General features: G+C 44.0%; 1 protein-coding gene across 11 annotated transcripts in view; it reads right to left on the minus strand.

The window, feature by feature from the left end:
* Positions 1 to 20,660, minus strand: part of smoc1 (SPARC related modular calcium binding 1) — a 78,065-nt gene that overhangs the window by 27,586 nt on the left and 29,819 nt on the right. For 6 of the 11 annotated variants that reach the window (XM_032500755.1, XM_032500753.1, XM_032500756.1 and 3 more), the window contains exons 6-9: positions 14,103 to 14,153; positions 13,465 to 13,512; positions 9,467 to 9,556; positions 7,818 to 7,898 (exon numbers count right to left, since the gene is read on the minus strand). In XM_032500755.1, the coding sequence (XP_032356646.1) occupies positions 7,818 to 7,898; positions 9,467 to 9,556; positions 13,465 to 13,512; positions 14,103 to 14,153 (270 nt within the window). The remainder of the gene's footprint in view (positions 1 to 7,817; positions 7,899 to 9,466; positions 9,557 to 13,464; positions 13,513 to 14,102; positions 14,154 to 20,660) is intronic. The other 5 variants (XM_032500761.1, XM_032500763.1, XM_032500760.1 and 2 more) reach the window with 3 other exon arrangements.

The raw sequence follows: 20,660 nt of genomic DNA on the forward strand, positions 1-20,660 counted from the left end.
AGCAACTCTGGTTTGTTTGGCACCGTTCCATTCGTTTTCTCTGTTTGAGCGTAACTCGTAACCAGTACCACACACCCTAGACACGTACCCTAGTCATATGACACGTCACAACATAGTGTTCATTGGAAATGTAGGATACGTACTACAAGCAGTGTTGCCAGATAAAGAGTTTCCATTTCCAATCCAAACACACAAAAACCGCCCCAAATTTCTTGGCGGAACACAGACTTCTCACATTGTTTCTGCATGCTGCCGATTCAAACAGACACACTGTTATTTGCTTCATTCAACCCAAAGTCAAATGGGCTAGTAAAGTACAATGTCAATGTAAAGCCCTGACAATACTGTTTTGCAGTTTTATGCGGAAAAATTAAGCCTTCAGCTCATCTGAGTCTCTACCTCGCAGTATCTGTATTGGCCAACGTGATACTGTACGTCTCCCTAATGCTAACACAGCAGATCACTCACCACAGCAATCCAAACACTGCATGTCAGACAAAAAGGAGTACATACACACCTCAATCCATGGCACACACAGCACAATACTAATCAATTTCCTCAATTCTGTCTTTCACTTAATGTAAATTTTCAGTAAAATTGATGAGTACTGAAGAATTTCATGAAGAATGGGACAGACATAGTCTAATCTGTCCTAATAGTTCCTTTAAGCACAGTGGTCCTCTGCCGTCCTCTATGGTAATGTTTAATAAGGATGGAGATAGCAGTGGTGGCAGGTTCAGCAGCAGACCAGAGGAGGGAGTGTGTGTGTCTGTCTGTGTGTCTCTGTGTCTGTGTATCTGTGTGTCTCTGTGTGTGTCTCTGTGTATCTGTGTGTGTCTGTGTGTCTCTGTGTATGTGTATCTGTGTGTCTCTGTGTGTGACTGTGTCTCTGTGCCTGTGTGTATCTGTGTCTTTGTTTCCGTGTGTCTGTGTATCTGTGTATCTGTGCGTGTCTGTGTATCTGTGTGTCTGTGTGTCTCTATGTATCTGTGTGTCTCTGTGTATCTGTGTATTTGTGTGTCTCTGTGTTTGTGTATCTGCATGTCTCTGTGTCTGTGTATCTGTGTGTCTGTGTGTCTGTGTATCTGCATGTCTCTGTGTCTGTGTATCTGTGTCTCTCTGCGTATCTCTGTGTCTGTGTATCTGCGTGTCTCTGTGTCTGTGTATCTGTGTGTCTCTGTGTCTGTGTATCTGTGTCTCTCTGCGTATCTCTGTGTCTGTGTATCTGCGTGTCTGTGTTTCTGCGTGTCTCTGTGTCTGTGTATCTGTATGTCTCTGCGTGTCTCTGTGTCTGTGTATCTGTGTGTCTCTGCGTGTCTCTGTGTCTGTGTATCCGTGAGATGCGGTGTTCATGCTTCCTCATGTCTGCTAACAGAGAACTAAACATGTCCCTTCACCAAAGACGTTTTTCTCCTGCAAAGACTCACACTCAAGTGTTCTTAGCACTGTGCCGTGGCTCTGGTCCTCGCCAAGGTTCCTTCACATCCAAATTATTTAGCACTGTTTATTATACAGAGGTTATGCTGGCGCCAGGCACTAGGATTCCCAAAAAGAAATTGTTTTTATACATATAAATGGAAAAAGGCTGGACGCTTGCAATGTAATCCTCTGGTTTTGTGTGTGGATTTGAAATTCAATCTGCGATTTCTTTGCCTGCCTTGGATAGACGCATTTATTTTTTATTTTTGTTTGTTTTTTAATTGTATTCATCTTCCCTTGACAGGAAATGAGTCGTCAGAAAACAAATTGTCCTGGAAAAGAAAAAAAGAAGAAACCCACACACGGGGATGTCAGGAACTGTTGTAACAATTTGCGCGTTGTTGTGGTAATTTTTTCTCCGGGGCAAACTGATAAAGGACATAGAAGGAACATCTGCAGCATCTCTGATGAGAACAGGCTCGTCCTGTGTTATGCCTTCACTTTGGCCCTCTTCCTCCAGGCTTCAAACCAAGTGAAACTATTTTTAAATCGTTTTCTTTTTTTCAGATTTCTCAGTTTCTCTCTTTCTCTTGCTTTATCGTACACATTTTTATCACTCTTTTGATCCCTTCCTCCCACCCCTCTAAGCCTTTGTCTCCCATCCATTAACTTTCCTTTTCTTTCTCTCTCTCTCTGCTTCTCTCTATCCTAATACCTCCTTCTCTGGACCTACCCCCACACCACCCAGCGCTCTCTCCTCTTCACTTCACTCCAATGGCTTTCAGCTGTGGGCTAATCACTGCAATATTGTCTCTAGCAGACCTTCTCTGCAGTTAAAATAGCGGAAGTGTTAGTAATAGGGGAACTGTGAGTAGGTATGTAGGGGCATGTGTCTGTATTTATGACCTGGAGTGCAACAAAACCAGAGATGATGGAGCGTTCACTCATAAAATGGATACGTAATTTTCAAGACCATTGTGTTACTTTTCAACACATTCGTGTTCGCATGTTTGGTCCCGGCGCGTTACTGTCGTCGCTTATCATGCTGGAGAGTAAGACACAAAGTCGTGCTGCCTCAAACTACATATGCAATTACGATTAAAGGAAACAAAATTCCCTTTGAGAATGCAGATTTGTATACAAAATCTTGCTGTTGGACGATATGATCACATTATATCTCTTCAACATTTTGTGTTTCCTTTGTTCGCCCTGCCGCAATGGGGGGGGGGGGGTTAGTGAGTTGTTGGTTATAAATGAGCTGCTTCCCCCTCCTTACGACATTGGACCAACAGCATGTCAAAGTCTGGCAACATAGCTTCCTTTTGAAAAATGGACTTTGCATCGCTTTGCCTAAGCAGACACGTTTCACTAACATGATCTCCGCATCGCTCTGAATCATAATTATGGAGTATCCAGAGAGAAGGCCTGTAAATGAATAACGTAGCTCACGTGCACACAGTAGGGCTGCTTTCTCAGCACTTTAGGTTTTCCAGCGTGTCGGGAAAGAAAGACAGAGTTTAAATATTGAGGATTTGTTGCACCAAAGCTTCTTTGCTTTGCAATTTTTAGCAGGGAGGAAAAAGAGAAAGAAAGAAAGTTCTGTGTAACGGTCTCAGGCTATCGCTCCTGTTGTCTGCGTTCCACTTTAGACTCTGGATTTGGGCCTAAAAACACTGGCATATATCAAGAGAATGAATAACACAACTTCAAATCCTTTGCTTAAGTACATCTAAATTCTACTGTGTGTTAAAAGCAGAAGAGCTACATTTAAACACAAGGGGTTAGCAAGTAAAAATGCGGCGCTTTAACTCCCCATTATTACCAATAGGATTCATTTAATAGTTTTTTTTAAATGTTAAAACATGTAATATCTGTTTTTGTAATATCTGTTCTTGTACTTGATGAATAAATAGCAACAAATCCTGCTGAAACCAGAATCTTCTAAGCACTTTTGCTTGAAACACACCGGTAATGGAATCAAAATGGTTGCCAATAAATGCTTTGTCAATTGTCTAATTGATTTAATCCACCTATTGTTTAAGCTCTGACTGAATGTAATCCAAGACGAGTCAGGTTACGTGAACAATTTTTGGATTTTAATGTTTTGAATTCAGTGGAGGTTGGAAAGAAAGTAATCGGAGAGAAGAGAAAAAAAGGACAGGAAAAAAAGAACAATTATGTTTGAATTTATCTTATAGTGGATGTAAAATGTGAATATTGGACATAATGTAGTTACTACAGCTATTATAATGTTGTTGTTTTTTCTGAAAGGTAGTGGATATTTTGTACATATTATATATTGAAGTCTACCAAAATTAAAATGCTGAAATACAAGAACAGCACAACTCTAGTGCAGGACTTGAGTACTTTGTTACTTCCAAACTCTGAATAATTTACACAGAAACACATTTTTAGGGCATTTTCATGTACAGTACGCATGCATATTCATACATTACGTCAGTCATGAACACAGGCTTTGGATCTCCTTTTTAAACACACAGAACACACACACACACACTGTAGACAATCACATGCAGCTGTAGACGTACATCACTCATGTCTCAAACGTGATGACATCTCTCCCTCAGTCGGCCTTGTCTCTTGTCCTTTGAGGACACCGGATGCTAATTGGAAACAGGAAGCTGGTGTATCCACAGAAGTTTCAAAGAGCTGTCAGAGTGAATCTCTCTCATCTAAAATACAACCCTCAGTGCTGCCCTGACCACAGTTTCCCCAGCCACATCACCATCATTCAAAATACTCGGCAACTCCTTATTACAATCAACTGTTTGTGTACTGTATCGGGTGGGAGAGAGCGCTAACCTTGCGTCATTTAAAATGTGGTAGTTTCTCTAATTTGATTATAGCGTTGATGCTGGGGACACGGAATTTGATTGGAAATCTGTTTTAATGAATATGCTTATTTTCAAACCCTGTGTATCTTTAGCAAACATCAGTCTCATTAAAAATGATTATCTTTAACTACAGTATGCGGCATTTAAACTCTCAACCGAACCACCTCAGTGGTAAGCTAGAAGACATTACTTAAGCACTGAACAATGACTTGAATAAATGAAAACGTGCGAATAAAACAATTGAAAGCACATTTCGAAGGCTATTTAATAAAAGCCAAACATCCGTCCCATATATCGGCTAACCAATATATTCATTCACACACTCCCTCAGCCACATCTACCCATTGCCTTGCTGCAGGAGCGTGAAAGGCGTCCAGATGCCCAGAGGGCAGTGAACATGTCGAGGCGTAATTGAAAAAGGAGACAGAGAAATCTAAACAAATTACACCAAAGGAAAGAAACCAAGAAACCTAATCCCAGCATCACAGGGCTGTCTTCAAACTGAAAGTGTTTTACATTTCATCTGAAACCGGTTGCTTTGAAACCGGTCACACCGGAGACCAGTTGATATTTTCAGAGTGTTCACTTTATTTAGGGTTTGAGCTACTTCTCTTTTCATCGTAAGATCAATATGTGGCTAATAGTTGTATCCCAATAAACACATCGCAAAAGGCTGCGACACATTGCGAAAGACAGTTGGAGATTTTTTTTGTGTCAGTTAAAAGAAAATATTGGTAGAAAACTACACTTTATAATGTATCGGTCATTCTTTTTTAGTGGTGCCTTTTCATATTCCATTCAATGTTCAAGTTGTTCAATAAAAGAGTGTTGAAATGTAGTTTTATTTGTTTTAAATTTAACAAGCAATTTGTTGTATTTTAGCAGAATACTGACAGCAGCAGAACGGAGTTCACTTTACTATCTGTTTATCCCAAGCTAGTGGTTGTGGTAGGTTCTACTTGGTAGGTTCTACTTGGTAGGTTCTACTTGGTAGGTTTTACTTGGTAGGTTCTACTTGGTAGGTTCTACTTGGTAGGTTTTACTTGGTAGGTTCTACTTGGTAGGTTCTACTTGGTAGGTTTTACTTGGTAGGTTTTACTTGGTAGGTTGTACTTGGTAGGTTCTACTTGGTAGGTTCTACTTGGTAGGTTCTACTTGGTAGGTTTTACTTGGTAGGTTCTACTTGGTAGGTTCTACTTGGTAGGTTCTACCTGGTAGGTTCTACTTGGTAGGTTTCTACTTGGTAGGTTCTACTTGGTAGGTTTTACTTGGTAGGTTCTACTTGGTAGGTTCTACTTGGTAGGTTCTACTTGGTAGGTTTACTGGTAGGTTTCTACTTGGTAGGTTCTACTTGGTAGGTTCTACTTGGTAGGTTCTACTTGGTGGGTTTACTTGGTAGGTTTACTTGGTAGGTTCTACTTGGTAGGTTCTACTTGGTGGGTTCTACTTGGTAGGTTCTACTTGGTGGGTTTTACTTGGTGGGTTCTACTTGGTAGGTTCTACTTGGTGGGTTTTATTGTGGGTTTTACTTGGTAGGTTCTGCTTGGTGGGTTTTATTTAGTAGGTTTTACTTGGTAGGTTCTACTTGGTTTAAAAGCATAATTAGGACGGAAGCGCCACTTTTAAGATTTACTGTATTCTTTTTTTAGGAGCGCTACTATGATAGCATCAGAATCCCTATTTTTAAAATCACTAAGAAGGCTCGACACAACATGAGACATTGTTCCCAGTCTCACCAGGGGCTCTACACAAGAACTCAGCATTGAGAACATTGTTAGTGTACAGAGTTTACTAAAAAGAAAGGTTTTAACAACTCACTTAGCTGTTGGTTTTTCTGCTCGCAGCTATCTAGCAGGTCAAAAACAGTCGAGGAAGGACAGTAAAGATGGAAAGCTCCTAAAGCTTAGTTCCATATAACTTTGTTGTTTTGTCGTTAGTGAAACACAATATTGACCTTGTAGTTTGGAAAGCAGCCTCATATAAGAATGACATTTCTTCCTATGGAGTCCGTTCATTCGCATTCGGTGATCGACACTTTTTAACCGGCAAGATGGCGGCAAACGGAAAAAACCAACAGCTAAAGTGAGACGTTCAAAACCTTTCTTTTTAGTAAACTCTGTGTACACAAGCCATTTTCTCAATGTGTAGACCCCCAGGTGAGATTTGGAACAAAGTCTCATGTTGTGTCGAGCCTTCTTAGTGTTTTAAAAATAGGGATTTTGATGCTATCATATTAGCGCCCCTAGCCCTCCCATTCAAAACGCCATTTGACCGAAAACGAGAATACAATAAATCTTAAATGTAGCACTTTCATCCTAATTATGCTTTAAAACAAAAGTTTGACTCATTCACACAAAAAAAAAACTAGGTTGCATTTTGGCGAGAGTTACGCTTTAACTGTACTAATAAAACTGCAATGAAAGCTCCCCGAACGTCATTTATCAGAGTCTGGTTGTTACCCCTGTCCACGGCAGTCCCCTCCACTCCTTATCTTTATATCGGAGCTAATGGTTGCTAACAGAGCCTTCAGTTCTCCCTGCCTGTCTCCATTAACTGCCTTTCTGGACTTGAGTCAGAGTAAAACCCTTAATTTCATAAAATTGTCTGTACAAGTTTTAAACTACAACTCAGTTGTCGTAGAGGTGTTTGAATGACAGAAATCTGCTCAGATGAGATCGTAATGAGTGCAACAGGTCATGTATAGTAGAGAACAGCAGGCTACGTTTAGGATCCCAAAACACAGATACAACACTTCAAAAAAAGAAAAATGACCTAAAAAACAAAATGAGCAAGAATTTACTTTAGATAGCCCTAGTTTTATGTGATTTAACAGGAGTTGGAAGGAGACAGTGTTTTTATTAATAATAACATGTGACTTTCTGTATGGATCATATTATAGTGTTAAGGGTAGTTTAATGCTGAATTGTAAACATATGGCAAAAAAAAAAAAAAAAACATTAACTTGACAAAGCACATCATGGCTACATGTCTTGCCATTTGTTTTCAATTCAACGAGCAATTTGTTGTATTTTAGCAGAATACTAAGCAGCAGAACGGCAGAACTGAGTACATTTTAACATAGTTATTTATTAAGTAATATCATTATTGCAAAATTCAACAATGTTAGGGCACATTATATATTTTCCTCATATCTTGCAGCCCTAAAAACTACCCTGAAATTGTGTCAGATGTTGCATAGTGTTGCAATAAAAAACAAAAAACAAAAAAAGTTATTTGTTTTTTGAATTATCTGATATGTTATGTAGTCATTGTTTTCACCTTTGTTTAACCAGTTTTTTTTTTTACTGAACCAAGCCGTCACCCGCCGCACCTTCACATCCTGCGCCACCCACCCCCACAAGTCATTTCTCAACCTGTAGGAAACACTGCAAGTAATATCGTTATCACGATATTTAACAACGTTAACGCAGATTTTCCTCATATCGTGCAGACCTTGTACTTCATACTAATTAGGAACTTTTTTATAGCATATTATAGACCAGCGTGAAGTTCTCAGAATAAGGAGGGGTTTCTCTGTCTCACCTTGCTTCCTGGAAGCGGAGGTGTTCTGCTTATTCTCCTTATAAACCAGCTGTTTAATCCACAGTGTTGGAGCAGTTATCTCTGCAATGACAGGAAGACAGAGTACAGATCATTAACGTCCATACTTTTAGATGATCACAGAATTTACCTCGTCCGCCACGCCAGATCCAACAGTAGCTGCATATTTCAAACGCCTGAGCAGTCAAGCTTTCCCCACAAAACCAAAATTAAAATTGCATCCGAGATCCCAGTATTTTCCTAAAACATCAAATATGTCATCTGGTATTTTTGACAGCTGGAGTTTTCCATTTAATGAGGGCTGCAACTAACGCTTCTTTTCATTGTCGATTAATCTGTCGATTCTTTTCATGATTAATTGATCAGTTGTTTGGTCTATCAAATGTCATAAAATGGTGAAAAATGTGGATCAGTGTTTCCCAAAAGCCCCACATGACGTCCTCAAATGTCTTTGTCCACAACTGAAAGATATTCAGTTTACTGTCACAGAGGAGAGAAGAAACTAGAACAATGTTCACATTTTAGAAGCTGGAATCCCAATGTTTTTCTTTTTTCTCAAAAGAATGACTCAAACCAGTTAATCGATTATCAAAATAGTTGGTGATTCAGTTCAGTTCAGACACTTTGTTAATCCCAATGGGCAATTTATTCGCAGCTTCCCAGTCCATACAGTCAGTTCCAACAAACACTCAGCAAAAAATATGTTAAAGATGGCGGAGGAAACATTACAAAGATATGGGAACAGGTTTAAATACCTTAAAGCATTACACTTCATGTAATAGTTGACAACTAATTGGTTATTTTATTTTTTGTTAAGATCATTTTTTGGGGGGCGTTTTTAGGCCCTTTTTGACAGGACAGCCAAAAAAAAACAAAAGGGGAGAGGGAGAGGGAGCAACATGCAGCAAAGGGCCGCAGGGCGGAGTCTAACCCCGGGCCCGCTGCGTTGAGGAGTAAACCTCTATATATGGGCACCTCCTCTACCAACTGAGCTATCTGGGCGCCCAACTAATTGATTATTTGATCAATCTTTGCAGCATTACAAGCGATATAATTCGCTATATAAATACAGCACATTTACATTTACATTTACATTACAAGCGATATAATTCAATTCAATTCAATTCAATTTTATTTATAGTATCAATTCATAACAAGAGTTATCTAGAGACACTTTACATAGAGTAGGTCTAGACCACACTCCAGAATTTACAAGGACCCAACAGTTCTAGTAGTTTACTCCAGAGCAAGCAACAGTGCGACAGTGGCGAGGAAAAACTTCCTTTTAGGAAGAAACCTGGGACAGACCCTGGCTCTTGGTAGGCGGCGTCTGACGGGCCGGTTGGGGTTAGTGGAAATTACAAAAATTGATAACATATACTGGGGGATTCTTAATAAATAGCACTTTGACTTTGACTTAAACTATAACTATTAAAAAAACAAATCAAATTCTTGACACACTGCAGTTTCACTGATGTGTTGGAACAATCTGAGAATCAACGGCTTAAAAGTACAAAAAAAAAGAAATGTTGTGAGTCGCATCGGTATGAACACATGCTATGCACCTTAGCTAACTAAGTGACGATGTTAGCGCCATGTTACAGGTTGAGGAGTAGTTAGAGGGGACTTACCATCGCCCTCAGGGGGGACGTGAGTCTCCATGGTGGGTGTGGGCTTGGAGCCATCGTCTGGGTTGAGGGTGAGAAAGAAACGGAAAGAGACTACCATTATTGAGGTTAATACAATCTACTCTCCAGAACTGTTGAATGGTTGGGATTTGCACATGGCCCGGCCAAGACAGATAGAAAAACAGACAGAGAAGAGACAGATTGAATAACAGAAGAACAGTCACCCACACCTCGGTCACACATCAACAAATCAACTCCTCACACTGACACTCTTAACATGATCAAGCTGCACATTTAGCACACTCCATCACCATCACACCGTGAAGCACACACGCACACATGCTTACATACACTCACAGGAGGAGACCCTCTCCACTCATTGCATGAGTGCAGTGCAGGTGTAGCAACTAATCTGACCTCTGAACAATTGAAGGAGTGTGAACTTCATTATTCTTGATTGTCAAAATAGGACAGTGCCAAGGTTCGGTCCGTCATTCGTTTGGTTGGTCAACCCGAAACGCTGGTCCGCTAATCTCAAAGAGTAGCCAGACAGTGCTGACATGTGGCAGTGATACCGATGGTCTCCTGAGGACTTTGGTGATGGTCTGATCATTATTCTGGCTCCATCGTCACATCAAAAATCACCCTCAACTCACGCGTTGGTCCATGATTGTCCCCCATTCCTCTATCGCCAAAATGTATCTATTTGTAGATCATGGCTCCATTTGTACAGTAGACATATACAATAATTTAGGCTTCATCCACCCATCTTCATCCGCTTATCCTGGGTCGTGTGGCGGGGGCAGCATCTCCAGCAGGGCACCCAAAACTTCCCTTTCCCGAGCCACATTAACCAGCTCCGACTGGGGGATCTCGAGGCGTTCCAGGCCAGGGTGGATATATAATCCCTCCACCTAGTCCTGGGTCTTCCCCGAAGCCTCCTACCAGCTGAAAGTGCCTGGATCACCTCCCTAGGGAGGCGCCCAGGGGCCATCCATACCAGATGCCTAAACCACGTCAGCTGGCTCCTTTCCACGCAAAAGAGCTTTCCAAGCTTTTCTCAGCTGCCCTTACTAAATATGTACAGCTGCATGCAGTATGCATACAACGTTGACCCTCTTGCTTGTATGTGCAAGGGATTGTGGGTCAGAATAGCCAGAAAAACATGCTGGCTTTTCCGACTGCAAAATTTGACCGGATGCAGTAGGACCTCCTGGTGTTTTTGGCATACTGCCTTTGACATACTTTGCATGGGGACATAATCCATATTTCTCTGTAGTAGTAGTAGTATATCAGGTAAACTTCCAGGTTTGTTCCTCGCACATGCAGCATCGGATCAATATTGACTCTTAAAGAAAGCATCATCAAGTGTTCTAAAATAATATAGTGTCTAAAGTGATAGTGTTACATGTGAACTATATAACTTAATAACCACATAGTGTATAGTCACTTGCATTATTAAAGATTACTGTATCATCATATTATGACTATTCATCAAAATGAAACTAGAGGAAAACTCCGTTTCTTTGCTCACCGGCTGAATAAAATGTCAGGGCCATATTTCAAAGGTCCCATGGCATTCACTTTATGAGTTTTTTTTTAACATTAATATGAGTTCCCCCAGCCTGCCTATGGCCCCCCAGTGGCTAGAAATGCTGATAGGGGTAAACCGAGCCCTGGGTCTCCTGCTCTGCCGTTGAGAAAATGAAAGCTCATATGGGCCGATCTGGAATCTGCCCCTTATTGACTTTAGACCCGTTTTTTGTTGGTTAGTGGCTCAATCACTTCCTGCTGCCTCAAGATAGCAATACGCCAAGAATTCAGCTGAACACACCTCCCTGTAACACCAGCACGCCCATGGGCGCAAAGATGGGTGCAGGTGCGTTTGCTATTTAAACGACAACTGCGTCGGTCTTAAAATAGCAAAGACACTTGCGCTTTGCCAGATGCAGGATAGGGCCCTCAGACTCTTTCTTTTATCGTCAGTTTTCTTAAACGCTGAAGGCCTTTTAAGGAAAAAAACAGTATTTGTTAAGTATGTAGAATTTTCAAACTATAGAGTACTCTTCATAAATGTGCTCCTTTTGGCAACCAAACTGTTTTACAATATATTATGAAGTGATATTTGGTGCTCTTAATCTTTTACTCCAAATATGCATCACTGGAATCTCATATTGATAAAAAATGATGTGGTTACAAACCACAGTGAACAGCATAATCTCACTGTCCTAACATTTTTCACAGTTGTAATACTGTTTGATAAAGAAAATACCTACATTAAAGCAGTATTTAAATACATTCCTTTCTATGCTCGGTTACAAGTTACTATCCTTTTTCCCCCCAGAACAGTCTAAATAAAATAGTCCAACTTGTTTAAGAAAGTGATAAAGTTGTAATGGCTCTTACTGTATAGAAAGCTGTGATTTCAGCTCCCTAGAATACTCACCCATGTGCAGTTTTGTAGCTTCTGGAACAATCCTTAGGAAATAATTTGATCAAAAGCAAACCACAGACAACTGGAGTCATTCTACAAAAACACTAAAGTAAATCCTTTAATCAGATGGCTTGACAGCAAACCGAAAGACTCGAGGTCAACCTGATCTGATCTGGTCAAACTGTGAATAAAATACAACAGTTACTACGTTGGTCTCAAACAAATGCAAACCTGGGTCAAACACTAGTCAAAAAGGTGCACCAGTATTTCATTTCTTCTTTTTTTTTTACACTTTCTGAACTTTCTAAATGTAAAGGCACTGATGATACGGAGCATGGTAAAACAAATTCTGTAACTTACAGTATTTGTCAGTTACTGTTAGATTCAGGTCTGGACTGTGGGGTACAAACTGGGAGGGGAAAAAACAATTAATGCAAACATCGACTAGTAACCCTTCCCTCGACTCTTACCTCCACAACAGCCCTCTACTCTATATTGCATGTACCGGGGCTGGGAATCAACTTAAGTTTTATAATAAAGGAACCCTGAGAGACGGCCCATCTTATCCCAGTTAAAAAAAATAAAATAAAAAAAAATGTATTTTTAGTGAATTCTGAAGCAGGGCAGCCTGTTTGTCTATGATGCAAGCATGCAAATCTTGGCATTATGTGCCTGAATCAGACAACAGGGCCGCGAAGCGATATTTACTGAATAGCGAGTATATCCACTTTTAAAGTACCGAAAGTACAAGTACTCAAAATGGGTCAGAATAATGCATATTATATCCCTGGATTATAGTTATTGATGCATTAATGTGTCCATCACTTTATTGTAGAAGCTGCAAATAGTGGGGCTGAGTTTTTATGTAAATCTATTATAAAAATACATCTTAAATGAATTTGGTGATTCTATTTGGTACTAGGCATCTGAATCTGCAAAGTAACTACTGTAGTAACTAAGGGTATCAAATAAATGTAGCGGAGGATAAATATAAAGTAGCATTGAATGGGTGTGAAGTACCGCAAAATTGTACTTAAATTCAGTACTCCAGTAATGTATTTAGTTACTTTCACTGGTTTTACTTAAACACTTTAATAACTTTGATGAAACTAGAGGAAAAAACTGTAGAACTACTAGTCCTTTGTTATCATTTTGGCATATTTTATAGTTTCAGCAGATGCAATATTTACAAAGACATAGCTGGAGCAAAACCAGTGATGGTTTTGTAGTGTACAGTAGTGTCACTGATGCATTTACTGAAGGAATACCTGAGGATTAGTTAGGCTGTAGCATCTGTGTCTAAGGCGTTATATATATATATATATATATATATACTCTATTTATTCTTTAAATATAAAGATTAAAGACCACTTTAGTTCAAATCCCCTTAAAATTACAAGTGAAACATCAGCCGTGTACCTCTGTGCCCTGCACAAATACGGACTTTGCACAGATCAGATGGAACAGAATCAAGTTAAAAGACATTTTGCTCTCTTTCTGCCGCTTTCATACAAATACAAACTTTCACATGCATGCACACACAAACTTCCAGCAGACCTCAACTCACCTTTTCGACCAGAGTTCGGTGGCCCAGGCGGTCTATCGGTTACTGACCCTGTGGGAAAAAAAAAAAACATAACGTGTACAAAGACTACACAGCAGCAACTGCTCCTGGGAAACATTTAGAGAATTGGATTCCAAAATGCTGTTAATCCATCCTAGAAATGTAAAGTATCCACCTTACCGCAAATAAGTTATGTTGCAAGAGCTTGAGTCACTTAATAACTATCTTATGATTTGGGAGTCAATGTGATTGTTCCAACTTAACACAGGCCAGCAGAAAAAAACACCAGTCCAACCCAACGACGTCTCGACTTGGAATTAGACGAGGGCATTTATCAATGATTTGATGAGTAACATTCTGTTAGTACTGATAAAAGGCACACATTAAAACATTAGGTCTGTTGCATTATCTTCATTCTGACCAATGCAAATCTGAGTTATCTGCACCATCTGTGAAAAAATGTCCAAATAATTGTAAAAAAGTTGTATGTTTCCAGATATCATGCTTGTTTCGTCCATGCAGATAGTTGTTTTCATGCATGGATGCACGGAGAAAAAGAGCAAAATTAGTGCAACCGATTACAGTAACAAGGCAAGGGTGAGAAATTTTAAAGGGAAAGCAACTGGAAGGGAATTTACTACCTGACAATCCACTTGTCCCAGCATGAGTTTCCAAAAATTCACGGAAGTTTCCTGCAAATGTATGTGAGATGATTGATTTGGGTCGTTGTGTACATGGGCGTCTGAGCATGTCAGTGATGGTTATTGGTTGTCATGTGAGAGGGAAGGAGAGTTGGGCATGTTCGACTGTAGCAGCTCTATACAGTTTCAGTTTTATAGTGCCCAGATTCTGGACCCAGTATCTTACATACCTTTGCAAGAAACAAAGAAGATATTGGATCTTATGCAGGACAGAAAGGAGACAGGTAGAGATTGAGTTGTGCCATAAACTGCATTTCAGCTTTCATTACATTACATGTCATTTAGCTGACGCTTTTATCCAAAGCGACTTACAATTGCTATATATATATATATATGTGATATCATGAGAGGCTACACGGCTCTCGGCGGGACAGTTCAGCAGTGCAAGGACACAAGTTAGAGTGTAACAAAGGTTTTAATATTGTTCTTGGGAATTAACACAAAATGATAACCAGTTCAAAAAGGTAACTCAGGATAATGGTTGCTCTTGCAACAGTCCAAACTTAACATGTCTCTTCAAACCAAAATCATAAACCTGATTCCCTCAGGTAATCTCTCTTGAAAAACAGGTCTTCAGCCTTACTTTTAGACAGCGTCGCAGCCCGTGGCCTATCTGTCGGTAAGAACTCTCTCAGTCTAGGTAAGTATTCCAGTCTTCAGGTAAGTATTCCAGTCTTCAATCCTTCCCATGGAAGTGCCGCTTCGATCCTCTGTAGATCCTCTGAGAGCACAACTTGAGCTTGTCTCCCAAACAACACTCCTCACCAACTGTGTCTCTGGGCTTTAAGCTGCCCTTCAGCTCATCAGCCCTGATTGGTCTCAGGTGTGTTGGGATGCCGGTGCTTGAGGGTGAGTTCCCAACTCCACCAGCAGATGGTGCCAAAGCTGCCCGTGACTGCAGCCATCTCAGGGGTACGTAGCGGCCCTCCAGAACGCAGCCTCTCGTGACATCACACATCCCCCCCTCGAGACCGACGTCCTCGTCGGGGTGAAGGAGGCGAAGAAGGCGTCGCGCCGGGAAAGGGCATCCGCATTGCCGTGGCTCTTGCCCGCCCTTGCACAACAAGAAGTTAAACGCCTGTAGGCTCAAGAACCATCTGGTAACCCTACTGTTAGTCTCCCTGTTCCTGGCCATCCACTGTAGAGGGGCATGGCCGGACACCACCGTAAACCGTCGTCCCAGGAGGTAACCGCAGGGATTCCAGGGCCCAGGTAACCGCGAGGCACTCCTTCTCCACAGTGGAATAGTTCTTCTCCCTTGGCAGTAGCTTCCTGCTGAGGTAGAGAACGGGATGTGTCCTCACCGTTATGCGCCTGGGCAGAACAGCCCCAGACCCACCTCCGAAGCATCCGCCTGGACAATGAAGTCCTTCACGAAGTCCGGCGCCACCAGATTGGACCGGAACACAGAACTCGTTTCAGGTCGATGAAGGCCGCTTCCCGCCTCGGATTCCCCTCACCATCCGAGAGTGGCGGTTCGTCGTCAACTCTGTTAGGTGCAGCAATGGTAGCAAGTCCGTTATAAACCGTCTATAATAGCCGGCTAAGCCCAAAACGACCTCACCTGCTTCTTGGTGATGGGCCGGGGCCATCCTGTATGGCCCTCAACTTGGCTTCCTGAGGCTTGACCAACCCCCGCCCGATGGTGTACCCCAGGTAGTTTGTCTCACTGAAGGCCAGCCTGCACTTCTCTGGTTTGCCGTGAGCCCTGCTTCCCTGAGCGAATCCACCACTGCCTGTACTCGGGGTAAGTGACTGGCCCAGTCGGGACTTTGTATGACCACATCGTCCAAATATTGCTGCTGCGTACTTTTTGTGGGGAGCGAGGACTCGATCCATCAGCCGCTGGAACGTAGCCGGCGCTCCGTGGAGACCAAACGGAGCCGGGTGTACTGGTAAAGCCCCCCTGGCGTGGCAAAGGCCGTCTTCTCCTTTGACGCCGGGGTCAGGGGCACCTGCCAGTATCCTTTGTGAGGTCAAGGTGGTTAGGAGCGTGCATGTCCCAATGATCTATTAGTCATCCACCCTAGGCATGGGATAGCATCAACTCAGACACCTCATTTACTTTCCGAAAGTCATTGCAAAACCGTGCCGAGCCGTCCGGCTTGGGAACCAGTACATGGGGTTGCCCAGGCACTATTGGACTCTTCGATCACCCCTAGTTTCAGCATCTTCCTTACCTCCTCTTGTATAACCGCCTTGCGAGCCTCCGGCACGCGGTAAGGGCGCTGGTTCACCGTTTGCCAGGCATGGTGCGGATTTCATGTTGAACCACCTCCGTGTGCCCAGGTAGGAGGAGAAGACATCTCTGTTGCGTTCCACCAACTCCAGGGCCATCTGCCGTTGATGCGGGGACAGGCTTGGACCAACCTGAACCTCTTCTCTCCCTGGTTCCTTGGTCTCTGTGGGGGGTAGACAACTGAACAACGCCTCCCTGGCGTGCCACTGTTTTAAAAGGTTTGACATGATATATCTGCTCCGGCTTTCTTTATCTGGTTGCCTCACCTTGTAGTTTACGTCTCCCACCCGTTCAATGACCTCGTAGGGCCCCTGCCAGGTGGCCAGGAATTTGCACTCCACGGTGGGCACCAGACCAGCACCGTCGTCCCCGGGCTTAAACTCTCTGGTTGAGCAGATCTGTTGTAGGAGGCTTGCTGTTGCCGTGAGCAGCCTCCATGTGTTCACGCATCATGGGATAGATAGCCTTCATTCTCTCTCTCATAGCCCCAACATGCTCGATCAGGGTCCGCTGGCGGCACGGTTGCTCCTCCCACGGCCTCCTTGGCAATGTCCAGCAGTCCTCGGGCCTGTAGATAGCAAGAGCTCAAAGGGTGAAAAACCAGTAGACGACTGAGGCACCTCTCTCACCGCAAACAGGAGGTACGGTAGCAGCTGATCCCAGTTGCGCCCGTCTTCCCCGATCGCCTTCCGCAGCATGGATTTTAGGGTTTTGTTAAAACGTTCGACGAGCCCGTCTGTCTGGGGGTGGTAGACCGACGTTCTCAGCTGCTTGATTTTCAGCAGAGTACAGAGTTCTTTCATAACCTTGGACATGAATGGACTCCCTTGTCTGTCAATATCTCCTTCGGGAGCCCCAGACTCGTTACAGAAGGAATAGCTCCTTGGCAATCTGTTTGGACGTAGCCTTCCTCAGCGGGATGGCCTCAGGATATCGGGTTGCATAGTCCAGGATGACCAGAATGTACTGATGTCCCCTGGCACTCTTCGGTAAGGTCCAACGATGTCCAGTCCTATCCTCTCGAACGGGTCCGATAATGGGTAAGGAATGAGCGGGTTTCTATATGTGGGCTTTGGTGCCACCCTCTGGCACTCAGGGCAACTCCGACAGTAGTTTCTCTATCTCTTTGTGCACCCTGGCCAAAAGAAGCGTCGCAAATCCTTTCCTTCGTCTTCTCCACCCCTAGGTGGGCCCCTAGCGGGTGGGTGTGGGCTAGGTTGAGCACGGTGTCCGTGAGGCTGTGGTACGAGGAGCTGTTCCTGCACCTCGCCATCTTTCTGTACCACCTGATACACCAACCCCCGTTTACTGCAAAATGGGGTAGTAGAGCTTGTCCTATCCCCTAGTACCACTCCCTCTATCACCTGCACATTCTTCAAGGCATTTGCAAGAGTGGGTCTTGTAACTGGGCGTACCATACTGGCCTGTGAGAGGGGGAAGCTCTTGGGTGCCTGGGCGTCTTCCTCACTGAGCTTGGAGCGCTTCCTGGGACCATGTTCTCTTCCTCCGTGTCTGGACCAGACTCCGAATCACCTGGGCACCTGCCATCCCTGCAGAACACAGGCTGGTGTGAGGGTTCTAGGGTTGTGTTTGCGTTCTCTCCGAGTACGTCCTGCTCTCCGCTTCCGGGTTACTCGGGCCGATCTCTCCTGTGTCTCCCTCCACAGCGGGAGAAAGGCGGGCAGTCTCGTCCAATTAGGACCGGAACGGGTAGGGAATCAACCACTCCCGCTGTCGTGTGGACGGTTCCCCTGGTGGTGGTCATTGTGAGTTCAGTGGTGGGGTAGTCTCTGGTGTCTCCATGGACACAGGTAACCGGGAGGACTTTCCCTGAAGTCGACCCGATGGGCCCACCAGATCCTTGTGTACCAGGGTGGTCCGGCTACCGAATCTAGCAAGCTTCTACATCATGGTGATTCACCGTCACCGGGCAGGTGGGGGTCGGTCCTGGGCGTCATCCATGACTCCCACGAGCGAGCAAAAAGGTGGGTGGGTGGTGCGCTGGAGGTCCCAGCCGTGGGCATAGGTTCATCCACCGGTTCCCCACACTGCCCAGAGAGGTGTCCCATCTCCCCCACACCGGTAACACTGGCGCGTTTTGCTCTCCCGAGTCCTCTTCCTGGGCCGGCGGGGGTCGGGCTCTCCCTGGAGCCTGGACAGCTCCTAAAGTGGCTGGTTGGTCCCTTGGGGTTCGTTGGACAGCCTCCTCCCATCTGTGGCGTGGACGCACTCTGTTGCCCCTTCCGGGAAGCCTGAAGCATCTCTGTCGTGGCTTGGTATCTTTCCACGGCTTCCACATCAGGTCCGCTGTAGTCAAGGCCTGTTGGCTGATGAGTCGTTTTCGCCTCCTAAGGCAGGGCCCGTAAGTATTTGTCCACCAAACGGCCTCCACTACTGCAGCTGCCGTACTCTTCTCCGGTACCAGCCATCTCCGCGTGATCCGGACAAGTTCGTGCATCTGGGCACGAGGAGGCTGGTTGGGTTGAAAGATCCAGCTGTGGAACCGCTGGGCCATGCCGAACTTGGTGAGTCCACTTCTGCTGAGGATCTCCGCCTTTAGTGCATCGTAGTCAGTCGCCCGGTCGGAGGCCAGGTCCCGGACAGCATTCAGCGACTCCCCCGACAGAAAGGGGCTAGCAGTCCAACCCACTGTACCTTGGGCCACGCTTCCCTAGTGGCTGTGGCTTCAAAGGCGTACAGATACGCCTCAACGTCATCTGAGCCCCCATCTTAGATATAAGTCACTCGCTCTTATTGGGCGGTCCTTACAAACAGCCAACTGTCTCTGCAATTGTAGTTCCTCCGCCTTCAGGAGGTTGGCTCTCCTTTGCTCCTCCAGGAGAGCCATGTTCGCTGCGTCTGGGCTTGCTGGCCGGCCACCAGGGCTTCCAACACGGCCTCCATCTTTTTTCTCTGGAGGGTTTATGCGCAATTCGGAAACCGGGATATCAAACGGTCGGTGTCCTTCTCTGACATGCACTGTTAGCGTCTGAACGTGCCCGCATTCTCCACCATATGTGATATCATGAGAGGCTACACGGCTCTCGCGGGACAGTTCAGCAGTGCAAGGACACAAGTTGAGTGTAACAAAGGTTTTTAATATTGTTCTTGGAATTAACACAAATGATAAGCCAGTTCAAAAGGTAACTCAGGATAATGGTTGCTCTTGCAACAGTCCAAACTTAAACAATGTCTCTTCAAACCAAAAATCATAAACCTGATTCCCTCAGGTAAATCTCTTCTTGAAAACAGGTCTTCAGCCTTACTTTTAGACAGCGTCGCAGCCCGTGGCCTATCTGTCGTAAGAACTCTCTCCAGTCTTCAGTAAGTATTCCAGTCTTCAGGTAAGTATTCCAGTCTTTCAATCCTTCCCATGGAAAGTGCCGCTTCGATCCTCTGTAGATCCTCTGAGAGCACAACTTGAGCTTGTCTCCAAACAACACTCCTCACCAACTGTGTCTCTGGCTTTAAGCTGCCCTTCAGCTCATCAGCCCTGATTGGTCTCAGGTGTGTTGGGAATGCCGGGTGCTTGAGGGGGGAGTTCCCAACTCCACCAGCAGATGGTGCCAAAGCTGCCCGTGACTGCAGCCATCTCAGGGGTACGTAGTCGGCCCTCCAGAACGCAGCCTCTCGTGACATCACAATATATATATATAATATATATATATATAATATATATATATGTTGCACGCCTCTGGAGTAACCAGGGTTAAGTGTCTTGCTCAGGGACACATTGGTTGATGTATCGCAGTGGGAATTGAACCCAAAGGCATGTGTCACATCCACTACACCATCACCACCACATTTCATTTCATTGAGAGTTTATTTAAACCCTACTGAGTGCTGGAAATTTCACAGTTGTAGAAGTTCAGATCTCACAGCACACCAAATCTCGCTTGTTCTTAATTTCTGCATGAGATACATGTAAGATTCCCCCTTGGAGAAGTTTTTATTGATTATTCTGCTGATTTTCTGCTAGATAGTCTATATTACAAGTAGTGAAAAACAGCCATCACAACTTCACAGAGCCCAAAGCGTTGTCCCCAGAGTGGTCAATTTGTCTTTCTGCGCAATGCTCATTTTCTATCATAGGTACACTACCGGTCAAAAGTTTGGGGTTACTTACAAATTTCCATGCCACTCCATTATAGACAGAATACCAGCTGATCTGAGTGGGTGGCTGATCTTTAGTGCAATATCTACATTACCCATTATCAGCAACCATTCACCCAATGTTCCAGAGGCACATTCTGTTTACT

This window comes from Etheostoma spectabile, chromosome 20 (genome assembly GCF_008692095.1).
Source record: "Etheostoma spectabile isolate EspeVRDwgs_2016 chromosome 20, UIUC_Espe_1.0, whole genome shotgun sequence".
Taxonomy (NCBI): domain Eukaryota; kingdom Metazoa; phylum Chordata; class Actinopteri; order Perciformes; family Percidae; genus Etheostoma; species Etheostoma spectabile.